General features: G+C 47.2%; 1 protein-coding gene across 1 annotated transcript in view; it reads right to left on the bottom strand.

Moving 5' to 3' along the window:
• The window catches only part of STAB2 (stabilin 2), a 1,783,079-nt gene that overhangs the window by 256,268 nt on the left and 1,512,398 nt on the right, over window positions 1-14,413 (bottom strand). The window contains exon 58 of the mRNA XM_069629923.1: window positions 6,199-6,306. Within this exon, the coding sequence (XP_069486024.1) occupies window positions 6,199-6,306 (108 nt within the window). The remainder of the gene's footprint in view (window positions 1-6,198; window positions 6,307-14,413) is intronic.

A 14,413-nucleotide genomic window follows, 5' to 3' on the forward strand; every position in this document is an offset into this window, starting at 1 on the left:
TTCAGCCTCCTGAAGACCGAACCATCGTCAGCGCCAGTGATTTAGACGGCGGCCGACCAAGAGCGAGCTTAACTGCTCGATAGCAAAGGGATTTTGGTTGCATCTTGGTGCACGATGGACACCCTTCCGTCCTGTGACCCATGCAGAGGCACGAAAGACACAACTTGTGTGGGTCAGTGCTGGACATCTTGGTACCACAGTCAGTACAGTGCTTGAAGCCCGAAACCTGAGCGACCGACATCTCGCGTCAAGGAATTTAGAAAAAGGTTTCTGGCAAAAGCATTGAATGAGTCGAAAACATTCCTGTGTTCCAAAGCAGTGTGTTAGCGCGCAGAACAAAGGAACTGAGGTGTTGGGCGTAGTGACGAAGTACATATACAACGCCTGACATTAAGTCTGGAGCCGACGATCGGATGCCGAGCAAGACAGATCGATGGCCGAGTCGAAGTCCACTACAACCCCTGACAAACATTTTCTGAAGCAGCAGAACTGGATGGAATATCAGATGAGGAATCTGCGGGAGAAAAGCAATCCATTGGATGGATGAGCGATAGGAGTCACTCCTCAAGTGAGATCTTTTATAGTGTTTTTTTGACTATTTTTTCTCTTTGTCAGGCGATTTATTGGCTGTGGTGCTCTTTTTGTCAGGTCTCTGCTTTGAAACTGTCGTATTTGGGGACTTCGAAGACGAGCTACCGAAGGGCCAATTCGGACACTCTCTCCTTTAAGGCTTTAGGTGCCATAACTTGATACAAGCCACAATCTGCCATGATGAGGATCGGTGAGTGACATTTGTGCGCCGCAATCACTGCAGTTTTTGGAAGCGGAGGTTTTCGTATTAGACATGATGAAGTAATCTAAGATTCAAAGGAATTTTTTTTAAGTAAATGTGTCAGATAATTTTTCTGAGGCGAAGTTCCTGAATAGCGTGCTGGGCATGTGGAAAAAAGGAACTGAGGTCACGGGGCTCAGAGCAGGCTATATGCACCCACATCTACATCACATCCGGTCATGAAGATGATGACTCGACGGTCATCGACACCTGTGCGCATGACACCCCTGCTGGGAAAAAGTTTTCTGAGAGCTGCAAAGCAGGAAAATAAATATCTAAGATGAGGAATCCATGGGAGGACACAATCCATTAGAAATAAAGGCTCTTGGCCAAGTCATCTTGATGGCACCAATCTCCCCCAGGGAGTCGGATGGAGTTTTGTCCACCTCTTGTGAGGTATTAAAGTGAGGGAAAGCGTTCTCAGGGTTTCACATACGAATCAAGCGACCATCGGCATATAATAAGAGCTTTGATACACAGTCACCGTTTACTATACCTCATTAGCCCATCGTGCACACCAGAGCCTCCAGGGCTTTAGCGGGCAGCCTTGTCTTGTACCCCGTCAATAGGAATTTCCTCTGATCATACCCCATTAACTTGAATCTGTGGAGACACCTCACTATCTAGTTCTTTAACCAGCTTTAAGAAACGGGGCCAAAGCGAAACCTTAGCAGCACTGAGCATCAATAGGCCCAACACATACCCTGTCAAATACTTTCTCCCGGTTTACACCTATGGCAGCCACTGGGTCAGCGCTATTTTATATGAATCAATTCTTTCATATTTTCAGAGCTGTTCCTCCCCCAGATAAAAACTGTCTGGTTCTTATTAATGAATCCGATGTGGGAACATCTCAACCAGTCTCATTGCAAACATTTTAGCTAAAATACTTTTATAATCTCACCGTTTGTCATCTTCCTGTCTTACCTGTTGTACTTGCCTCTAGTCACTATTTTACAGTTCCGCTCACCCCACCCTTTTCATTGTACCGATGATTCTGGTCTGGACATCTTGCTGTGGACCCCATTATGCATGGACTGGAACAAGCCTCATCATCGGGGGTCCACATTGGCTGTAGCGGGCTCGGTATAAGTGATAATGCTTTTACGTATAATGGATTCTTGCAGTGGGAAAGACCAGTCGGTGACATTCAGTACCCAGAGATCTCAGGACGACTTGGTGAGTAACAATCTAAGGAACCAGAAGGGAGGGTGCCCGTGCAGTTCAGAAGGTAAAGACTTTTTCGTTTCTTAGAGTGAGCTACTCACCAAAACCACCCTTTCTGTTAGTGAATCTAGAAAGACAGAATTGACCCAATAATTATTCCGAAAATGACTTGCTGTTTCTATGTAACAATATTTTTTGATTCCAGTATGTACATAGTTGAACTTTTATTTTTATTTATTGGGTATTTATAATGCGCCTATACACAAAGTGCTTAAAGGTACAACAAGACGAGGGGGGGAGGTAACCGAGATGACAAAGACAAACCATCCTACTGGGCCTTGTGACATTCGGGTCGTGTAAGCGCAGTGACAAGAAGTGCAGGAGAGAGGGGACGGGGGAAGTGCCCGTCAGGGCGAAAGGGCCTGTGGGTTGAGCGAGTGCCAGGGGAGTACAGGGGAAAGCAGAGTGCAGGGAAAAGAAGGTCCCCGTGCTACGTGAGGGGTACTGGGCTGTAAGGGCTCAAGGGGGGAAGTCCCAGCCAGGCTAGTGTAGGAGGAGGGGCCCCAAAGGGGCAAGTGCAGGTGGGCCGGGTAGGTCTGGGAACACCAAGCGCAGTGGTAGACTGGTTGCACTTTAATCCTCAGATTGCAAACTGATCAGCAAGACAAACCTAAGAATCCATGTTGTTATTTCATAATGTTTTCCTCTGCTAGCACTGGTATTTCTGCATGGTAGACTTTAAACGCTACCTTGCTATTCATTCTGGAGCTCTTTAGCATAGTTCACAGGCTATACGCCCTTCTCCAACTGATCATGTGTCTTCCCAGCCCTGCGCAATAGTAGGGAAGGGATTGTAACTGTGTCATGCCTGTGCCAAAGGTAAGCCCATCTCTGCCCGTATGCACCAAGACAGTTTGACAGTATACCCAAACTCCAATACAGCACCATCACTCTGGGAAATGTATTTTCTGCGCCTGAGCAGGGTCTAACTCCTCCCACTGGGAGAAAGATGACTGCACCACCATCAAATCTTAAAACCTTTTGACTGGATCATACGTTGCACATCATTTTGTACACAATTCCAAATATTGGACACTTTGTGCTTCAATAAGAGTTAGGTACTGTGTTGGGATTCTCGCCACTTTTATCACAACGTAAAATTTAGAGTTTCAAAGTGAAACTCATAAAATCCACCTAGTTTTGTGTGGAGAAGATTTCCTGCATGTGGTAATTAGTGATAACGCCGGAGTCTTTTGGGACTCCAAAATGGGAAATACCTGAAGGACCCGTGTTAGGAAAGATTTTCTTTTTTCTATGAGACACCCTTTCTTTTGGAAGTAAGTAAATCCCTTTTCGCTTTTTGCTCAGTCTTATGGGGAAACTGATCAGTCCATAAGACTATCAGCACTGAGAGACTATGGGGGTCATTACAGTTTTGCCGGTCTGGAAATATTGACGGTGAAATTGCTGGTAATTCCGGTGCCAGCTATTTTACTGGACTGGCAAAACACAACTTTACTGGACTGGCATAACACAAGTTTGCTGATGGGGCACTGCTTTACTTCCAGCCAAGAACCAGCTGTAAATCAGGCCCCTACCAGCAACCAGCAAATTAATGCCAGAATTACTGGTAATAACTGGATATCAAGTGCCAGTAACAGTAGGGACACTTTGCTGGTATCCCGGGCAACCCTGTAATAAGGGCCAATGGGCCTCATTACAAGTCTGGCGGGTTGCCGCCAGATTCGTACCACTTTTCTGGCGCCTAATATCCCAGTGCCACCGGGACATTACAAGTGCCAGCAGCCCGGGATGTCAGGCACCAGAAAATGGTGTTCCACATTCCTGTGGAGTCCCATAGGACTCCATGGGAGTGGGGAGGCAGAAGCAAAGGCACCGTTGTTAACGGTGCCAGTGCTTCAGTCAAAACTGGGCGGCTGACGTTGCACCTGGCAAGTCAAACCTGTCGGGCACAACAGCTCACGTCCGCAGATTGTAGCTTTCTCCTGTGCTACCTTGCTGCAGCCACTAACATTTCAAGTGTATCCTTGGAACTTGGAGGATATGAAGCTTGTTCTACAAGATGCCTGCTCCTACATTTTTTTTTCTTGCATCAATGGGAGCCGTGCAGAGCCAGCTCCCTTGTTTGTCCATTGATGGTCAACTGTCACCACATGACTGTGGTGATTCCCGTAGTAATCTATTTTCTTCGCTCCACGGATGTGTCCTGACTTTGCAGAAGTCTTCATCTTTTCTTCACAATGGTGTTCAGCTAGGCGGACCTGGTACCGAGAATCAAGCACTGTGACCGACGAAAACTAAATCCTGCATCGAAAATGACCTCTGGACCCACGACCGCTGGGCCACCCTCGACCGGACCAAGCACAGAAGATTGTGTTTCCAACGGAATCCAGAACCTCAGCACTGGTCTCTGGAGAAATCGGAGTCAGGGGGGTAAGTTAACATACCTGTTTCCCTCACCCCTGTCTTTCGTAAGGTTACAGGGGTGTAAAGTAATGTCCCGATCTCTCCCCTTCCAGACTTTAGGTTGGTGGTAATCTTGTCAAGGATCCCTTCCTAGACCTATCACAGTGTAGGAGGATTGAGAGAGTTACTTACCTGAACTTTCCTTTACTTTTTGAACTTCGAATCACAACCACTGGCATCGTCCAACCACATAGGAAGCCTAATTGAAAAGTATAACTTTGGTACTGGTGACTGTAAGGCACAAGGTCCCAAACCATCTTAAGGCTGGATTTACTATGTGCTAAGGAAGTGTCCCCGGACCACCCAGCAGATTTACCAGCTCTCTCCCGGGCTACCTCACTGCAGCTGTCACCATTCTGAGTGCATTCTCGGAACTTGGAGAATCTTCAACTTGCAATACAAGGCGCCTGCTCATGCATTTTCAGACTTCCAGTCTCAGGAGAAGCCACGCAGCCTCATCGCAGTGACTCCCGCCAAATCCTTTTTTCTTTGTGTCCTGGAGGTCTCCTGAGGTTCCCTGTACAGTGGACGTCTTTATCTCTTCGTGCCAAGGATATTCAGCTATCTAGTCTTCAGATCAATATCACCAGAACCTGAACCGGGTGCTAGACAGGCGCTATCCTGACAGAGGCTGGCGAGGGAAGCCATACGTAGAGGAGGAGGAGGTATAGCACCTGGGGAGGAGGACAGAGAACATCTAAAGAGGGAGATAGAGTTACAAGACCTGAGGTGCAAGGAGGGGATATTAAGCACCCCTACTTGGCAAACTTCAGAGGTGGAAGAAGGTACAAGATGGCGCAATTGCATAGAGAGAGAGGGGGAGGCTTATATAGTGGTATCAAGGATGGGAGTATCCTGGGACCAGGACCCTAGAACGAGGTGCTATGCTGACAGTGAACCCCCCATCCCTGAACCCCTGAGAGAGTGTTGTTGAAAGAGGGCCACCTCTGTCTTAGGTTTCTGGAAGAGCACTGGGGACTCTGCTAAGCCTTGTGACCTCGTCTCCAAATTCTCCTGTAGTGAGCCCCGAGTACTTGGGAGAGCACTGATGCTAATGAACTCAAGCCTACCTCTTGGGTTATTTCAAACTCCATGTCTTGTGTTGTGTCCATATTCGGTGCACACCGTGACAGTATTCAGATTCATTTGCAGTGGTATCATCTTTGAAAGTAACGCAAACCCCTCATTGTGGTCGAGTACACTGTAAACGTGAAGTGGTGGCTGAACGTATTCCCTTTTCCTTCCGCATTATATCAAGGGCCGAAAAAAGGTAAATGTCCAATAGTTTTGTTAGAAAGATCATCACAAAGACAGCAGTCGTTACCCCTGGCACTTTCATGACAGCTGACTATGGAAAAAACATTGGCTCTTGTCAAAAGGATACAGCCCTCAACACCAATTGCTTTTGTCAATGAGGGTTTAATATTCACAAACGATTTACATTTTAAACAGTGGGTTAAGAACAATCTCTGTCTTTCTTAGAGTATTGAAGATAAACAATTTCTAGACCAGGTATTAGGAGAACGCAAGTAACAAGTGTCATTGTCCCCATGGGTTATTATTTCACACATCTAAACCAGGGGATCTTCGTGACCATGCTCAAGGATACCATATCATTAAATGTCGGCTTAGCAAGGAAGGGGAAAGGGTTAATCCAAACAGAACGGGCACAGAGCAATGCCAGTGTGGCCCCAGAATGGAAATAAAGTCACCTGTGCATGTGATTCCATCGCCTTCATAGAAGGGCCTGCATAGACAAGTGTTGTTTTCTTTGCAGATGGCATCCTTGGAGCAGGTGGGGGAGCACACTGGTGGCAAATCTGCAAAGAATAAATACATGCATTTTAATGATAAAGAAACAGCTCTAGAGGATAAGGGCGGTGGTCTCAGATGGAAGACAGTAAGGAGGGCAATAATGTCATTAATGCATGGAGAGAGGAGCAAGAACGAGAACAGTGCAATAACACACACACAACCATCCAGCCATCAGATTGTGCACCTGTCCGTGTGGTTTTCCACATTGTAGAGAACTTACAACAGTAGTGTGGAGCTAGCGGCTGTCAGTGCCAACTGCTGCATGTTCTGAGGACAATGATTAGCACATCGCTTCTACGAACTTAAAGAAGTTAATTATCTGGAATTAGAGCATGGTTTATTGTCTTGAAACATTCAGAAAGTGTAGAATCTAGGCTACAACCAAAAGTCAAACATCTGTATTCCATGCTTCTCTTATCTTTTTCTGACTGGGTCAGATTCCCAAAAGTATGCATATCTCAATGAGATGCATGATATCGCAAAGATGCGCCTGCGCCATCGCGCATCAAATTGCGCCACAAGAATCCACAAAGTGCCCCCGAAAATGCACTTCACACAGCAATGTGCTAAATAACACAAAATTAGCCCAAATAATGAAATAAATGGCGCATCTCAAGCAACAGCCTCACTCAAAGGCCTGCTTTTAAGGTCTCAACTGCCTGTCTAGGCTTGGGGCCCTAACCAGCCCCTTCCATCAGGAGATTGTTCCCTCCCAGACCGCTGTGCAGGGATTGTCATAACACCACAGATGCCTCAGCGCCACTCCAGCATGGCCACTGAGGCCCCCAGGCTTCCGAAGCTGTGGAGCAGTTGATTTCAAGGCCCCCTCAGCCGAGTCTCCTGATTGGTCTGTTGCTCCTGGAAAGGACGCCACTACGATCCACCGGCTGGCAGAGCAGACATAATTCAAAGGCCTATTTCTAAGGCCTCAACTGCGTGTCTGGGCCGGGAAGGCTGCCCGCATGACCAGCATCAAAGGTATATGTCAAATCTGCCTCTTCCTACACGGCAATTCGTTTTCTACCCAAACTTCTACCTTCTGACTCTGCGATTCCACCAGCTTAATTTCTCACTCCATGGGCTCCAGCATTTACAACAAAGTGCATCCCAGCAGCCATCCCCTCAGCCCCATTCCTCCCTAACGTAACAATAGACCCACACTCAGCAGAAATCACCCATTTACCATGCCTAAGTCTCCTAAGGCTAGCCCGACTTGCCACGCAAACCACGCCTCAATGCACACCCAACTCCCTACCCACCATACTGCTGCTCAGGAACAAGTTCCTATGTGCAGGCCCCCCCGTGTCTCCAGCTGCAATGCTAACCAACCACGCACCACCCCCAGTCCTCCAAAAATGAACTCCAATCAGATTCTACCTAACACTGCTTCACCTGCCCCACCACTGAACTACTCCTCCAGCCATAAGCTTACCAGCACCGTCAACTTCAGCCTGCATAACTCACCTGCCCCACTACACAAGTGCGCCTTAGTCGATGCCAGGTCTATCCTGGTATACCCCTGGCCATACTAGACCTCATCACCTCTAACAATCTGGACCTTCTAGCTATTTCCGAAACCTGGCTACACGCCACCTCTGGACCAGCTCTGTCCATCGCTATCCCACTCGGATATACCATCTTCCGGAAAGACAGATAGGACAACAGAGGCGGTGGGGAGAATAGCAGTGATTGAGAGGGAGACCCTCCCCATCAGAGAATTCAGCACTACCCCCATGCCTAATTTTTACATATTCTCCACCAAACTAAAACTCTCCAACACCTCCACCATCACAATGCACATCATCTATCGCCCCCTGACCCGCCACTATCATTCGAAGAGGACCTCCTGCACGTTCTCTTCACCAACATCAAGCCCACATTGAAACGTATACTCCTTGGTGACCTTAACCTAAGTCTCAACGTATGGAAGACACTAATGCCTCATCCCTAGCCAACTCCCTTAATGCCCTAGGACTCACACAATGTATAGTGACACCCACTCACGCCAAAGGCCGATCCTTGGACTGGCTAGTAAACCTCAATTGCTGGGCTTCAATTCTTTCTAACCTTCCCTGTCCCTGGACAGATCACCACGTTATATCCTTCACCATTCCTATCATCAATCCACCCACACAAACTGCCCTACCCCTGCCTCCAACTCTAGTCTGCAGCTCTCGTACCCTAAGTAAAGCCCAGATTCTACCACTGCTGGGAGAGCTGCAACTAGCACAGACCCCACACACTAATCCATCCATCCTGGTCAGCCAATTTAATAAAACTATCACTCATGCAGTTGACACTATCGCCCCCTTGTCCTACGTAAGCCCAAACCTACCATGCACCTAAACTCGTGATTCACCCGCAACATCTGAGCCCTCCGCTCCAAGAAACGCAAGTCCGAGATTAAATGGAGGAACACACCAACAAATCCCACTTCTTCACTTTAGCAAAAGAATACAAACAGGCTATACTACAGGCTAAAAGTACCACTAACAAAACCAGAATCTCCAATGCTAAATCCAACACACGTGAGCTCTTCACCATCCTGCGAGAGGTAGAATCCCCCACTTTCCCCCAACTAACCTCAACCAAGATGCTGCCTGGTGCACCAACATCCAAAACGCTCTCCTAGAATAAATCTCCACACTTCAGAAGAAAATCAAACTTAAACAAGACGCTATCAGCCTCAATGCACAACATACCCGCAACATCCCTCCCTCACTCACTCCTCAAGACTGACCGCCATTTCGCTTTAACCTGGTAACTGATGAAGAAAGGCCTGAAACCATCTGAATGCAAAGGAGAATTCTGCCCTGCCTCAGTCATGGAGGACTGCACAGACTCTCTTTCACCCTTTATCACAGCTATTATTAACAACTCATTCAATGCCTGCTAGGTACCCACCAGGTTTTAAGGAAGCCTGGGTCCATCCTCTTCTCAAAAAAACTATTCTGGACCATTCTATTCCTACCAACTACTGCCCCATCACCACTGTCCCATTCCTCTTATAGATTCTGGATCGAGCAGCCTCTATCCAGAAATAACTCAAGTCCAACTGTATCCTCGGAATTCGCCAATCAGGCTTCCGCCCACGGAATCAGCTCTGCTTGATCTAAAAAAACAGCTCAACAAGCTCAAAGACGCATGCAAGCCTGTGCTCTTATTGCTCTTAGACCTTTCTGCAGCTTTCGACCTGGTAGACCACAATATCCTCTGCCAGTAATCCTCCTTGCCGGAAGCAACTAGTTAGATCACTTCCTTCCTGGATGATAGAACCATGAGAGTCTTTGTGGGAAATGTATCTGCTTCCCCATCGCCTGTTCCCTGCGACAGCATTTTCACTAAACCCTTATTCGACCTCCTGGACACCCACGGCATATCCTACACCAACTAGGCAGATGATACCCAAATACTCCTTCCCCTCTCAGGAGGCTACTAAGCCGACTGTCACACTTACCGCTGTGCACCAGACTATCCAGTCCTGGATAGTCCCTCATTTACTCTGCCTCAACGATGAAAAAATTGTAATTCTTCTTGTTGGATCTCCAGCTATGCTGAATAATCGTAACCCATCATGATGCTCCTTCACCATTGGCCGTATCACGATCCCCATCCCTCCAATAGTGAAGACACTGGGTGTACACTTGGATGCCACCCTCGCCTACTGTGACCGCCATTCAAATTAACCATTCATTGAACATGGAAGGTCTTTTAACTCATATCCCAGTCTCTACCACGACTACTTTATTTGTTCTCTTAGTTTAGAGCCCTCCAGGTCATGATCCTGTGTTTTGTAATGAGTTTCCTGCATTTGTAGCTGATCTTCGGCCTAAATATTCTAATCTCATCATTGCTGGTGACTTTAATCTTCCGACCAATAAGCCCAATGGAAATCAAGTATCCCACTTTCTGTCAATGATGTTGGATCTTGGGCTTTCTCAGCAGGTCACCTTTCAAAAGCATCAATACCCTTGACTTTATTTTTGCCCCGAAAGCCCTTATCTCTGTATTTCAGCACTTCCTGTAATTTGGTCTGACCATATGGTTGTGCATTTTTCCAGTACTTTTGGAGGTTTCTCTTCCATCCATTCCTAGACAGTTCATTTGGAAACGTTGCTGGCACTCTATCTCCCATCAGAATCTTAGCTCTCAGATTTCCAATCATTATACAGCGACCAATGATTGCTCCTTGACTACCCTGTCCCTTGCACTTAACTCTGCGGCTGGTACTCTTGATACTTCTAAGCAGTGCCTTACGGAAAAACCTCTGGTCTGAACCCAGGCACACAGATGAACTTAAAGCCCTTAAGGTTTTGCGCAGAGAGGAACTGGAGGACCGACTATCAACTAGCTAATACAGTCCTCTTTCGCTTTGCCACTGTTAATTACCAAAAACCTATGCTGTCCACAAAACAACTTTTCTTCAGTGAAAAGGTTGAGCGTGCTACAAATCAAACCAAAGCTCTTTTTGAGGTAGTTCAATCTCTGGCCTCGCAATACAAGTCTCACTCAAGCTTTACTCTTTCACAGGAGCGCTGCAACTCTTTGTCCAAATTCTTTGAAGCAAAGATCACTGCTATACGGAACAAAACTGGTATAAATGAAATGAAATGATATTTTATTTATATTGCACTCGTTCACAAGTGTTTCAGAGTGTGAGCAAGCAAAAAGGGAAGGGAACAAGGGAGAACACAAAGAAAAAAGAGAAAACAACGATCTTACTATGCCCAGTGACATTTAAGAAAGCGAAAGTGCATCAAGAGCAAATGAGCTGCTCTCCTTCTATGCCATCTGACTCTTCTCTTACTGAGATCAAACCCAGTGCCGACTGGTCCACCTCCCCAACCTTCACTGCTGAAGATATACTTTCTGCTATTAATGGGTTAAAATCTACATCATCGCTTGACCCAATCCCGTTCTCCATTTTGAAAGATGAGTCAGTGAGATTGTCCCATGGCTGGCGAGCGCAGTCAATGACTCAGCCTCTTCTAGCGTCATTCCTAATAAACTAAAACCTACTCTCGTAAATCCTTGATTTCTCCTCTTCTGAGTTCCTATCTTGAATCATCTTTCAGTCAGGTTTCCGCCAAGGCCGAGGCACTGACTCTATCTTTGTATCAGTAGTTTATGATTTAGCGCGCTTAGTAGACCAGGGCGCAGTGGGAGCCCTGATTTTATTAGACCTATCGGCTGCATTTGATACTGTGGACTTTCTCACCTTGGTCTCTCAGCTCTAATCCTGTTCTAATCTGCTGGTTTATCTGGTTAGGTGCTTGTCTGATTTACTTTCTTTTCGGCGGGACATTCACTGTCCGTCTCCCTGCCACATTTTCATTATAAACCAGTGCCTCTGTTATGCCGGGTCCCACAGGGCTCTGCATTGTCCCCTATCCTGTTCAACATTTATATCAAGCCTCTTCTTGGCATCATCTACTCACATGCCTTCCTATGCTACTCCTATGCCGACGACACACAGATTATTCTGCGGCTTGATCTGTCACATCCTGATACGGCTGTTTGGCTTAAGGGTTGCCTAGAGGTGGTGGGTGGATGGATGGCCAGGATTTGGCTGAAGTTGAACGGAGAGAAGAAAGAGGTACTGTTTGTTGGCTCTGCTCATCTTTCTTTATTCTGGACTTCGGATTTCTGGCTTGTTAGCTTGTGCCCCTTTCCTCTGCCAGCCTCCTCCATCTTCTAGGACGACATTCAAATCTCGGCCCCATTATGTCTGAGTAGGTGGCATGTACTTGTCAAAAGGGACATTTCAAGCTTAGGATCCTTAGTAAGGTCCTTCCCTACATTCCTACTAAATTCCACGCTCCTGTAGTCTCCTCTTTAGTGACAAGTGGAATAGACTATTGCAACGCGCTCTACCTTGCTCTACCGATTTACTTACACCATTGTCTCCAGTTGTTGCAGAACATGGCAGCTAGAGAATTGCTTCATCTCCCCTTCAGTTCCCACATGACCCCTATCCTTAGACCCTTGACTCTGTCAGTCTGACTGCATACGTCTAAGGGTATAGCGCCAGGATGTCTTCAGGTGACTGTTTGCACTTTATAATTGCTGTTAACATAACATAACATATAACATAAAATAACATAACGACAGGTCAATGGTATTGCATCATCAGCGACCCACACCACGGAACTCATCAATGCAAGCAGACCATACCTACTCATTCAGCTTACGCTCACCATCCCATCACAGCCAGATTTAGAGCTAGTTTCCTGGTCATTGCAGCGAAACTCTGGAACTCCCTACCTCTGGCCTTGAGATCTGAGCAATCGTACTGGACCTTCAGTAAACATCTGAGAATCTTGCTTCTTACCTAAGCCCCCACCCTCCTTGAATCTATAACCCTGCCAGTCTTCTACTGTCAAATGCCTGTCTTGCAACCGTTTTTGCTACTAGCACCTTGATGCCTACGGGTTTAGAGCACTCTATAAATGTATAAATAAATAAGAAGAGCCTATGTCAGATGCACACAAAAGAATCGCAAATGCCGTAAAGAGAATGATGTTGCCTCAAAAACATGCACATTGTGATATGGCAAACATGCATAGAACTATCTTCAGAAACACAGGGGAATCAGCTCAAGGACAGCAGTTGTCAGAGAGAAATCCACACCCAGAGCCACCACAACCCAGTAAACCCAAGACAAAGAGGGTGGGAGCAATGGTGACAAGGGACGTTGTGCCAGGAACTATACGCCAGAGGACCCGGATTTCATTCTCAATTGCAAGACAGAGCACGGGGGCACCCCGTTGACCCTGCATGGGCAAAGGGGCAGCATTGCAGTAAAAAATGTCCTATGGGCAGAATTGTCTACAGCACCTCCACAGAGATAAAGAAAGGGTTGAGAGACACAAAGAGGCGGGCAAAGGAGAAACTGGCAGCTCTCTGCAGCCATGCCAGTGCCACAGGGGGAGGCCCACCAGCCGAGAACAACCTCAAAGGTGAAGGAGGCGGAAGCCTGCATGCATGTGTGAACCCCACACTGCTGCATCTGCATCACATGAGACATCAATCATGTCAGGGATGCTGTGCGGGTGCTGTGGAAAGCAGATGTGCATCAGAGTGTGGAAATAGTGCAGCCAATGGATGTGCCCCACATAGTGCATGCTGTAGTATGTACCTCACAAGAGGGCCCTGTGCTGACTCTGCTTGTATAGTCCCCAATCCTCAAAGTGTACTAGGACGAAATGTAGCCAAGTTCATCATGTCGAGTTACGCAACATCCATCCAAAATACGTGTAATGGCACATGGACATCCAACCCAGCAGGGCCAGGTAAAGAGATGTGTGAATGACAGGCCTGCATAAATGAGCAATTGCAGGATTCTGGAACCTCACCATTGTAGGATACAATTGTGGTCCAGAATTGTAATGACATGTAATTGGTGCCAACATATGCAGAAAGCGATTGACTCCAACATTAAACATGTTTCCATTTCCAACACAGGTGCAGTGGGACAGGTTCGCCCTTGTGAAGAGGAGGACCCCAACATGCCGCCATTTGAGGGAGATGATAAGCACAGGAACTGCAATTTACAGCTCAGGTATTCCAGAGTGAGGAGGGAGATTTGGGATCAAGTGGTACAGAAGGTGCCACGCACTAACACACTACCCACCCCTCCCACCACTCTTCCACAGCAAGACTCAGTACACTCAGATGTGCGGGGAGGATGGCATGCTCCAACTGGCCCTGCACAACCCCTTTTACAACCTGGTAGGACGAGATGCAGCAACATAGAGTCACGGTGTGCACCCAGCCCATATACATCTGGAGCACTCTGGGCGAAGACCTTCTTGGTATGTCTGGGGACATAGCAGAGTGCAGCCCGGGCTTGCAGCAACATAGAGTCACAGTGTACACCCAGCCCATATACATCTGGAGCTCTCTGGGTGAAGACCTTCTTGGTATGTCAGGGGACATAGCAGAGTGCAGCCCGGGCTTGCAGCAACATAGAGTCACGGTGTGCACCCAGCCCATATACATCTGGAGCACTCTGGGCGAAGACCTTCTTGGTATGTCAGGGGACATAGCAGAGTGCAGCCCGGGCTTGCAGCAACATAGAGTCACAGTGTACACCCAGCCCATATACATCTG

This window comes from Ambystoma mexicanum, chromosome 12 (assembly GCF_040938575.1).
Source record: "Ambystoma mexicanum isolate Mex_15411 chromosome 12, UKY_AmexF1_1, whole genome shotgun sequence".
In the NCBI taxonomy this organism is placed as follows: Eukaryota; Metazoa; Chordata; class Amphibia; order Caudata; family Ambystomatidae; genus Ambystoma; species Ambystoma mexicanum.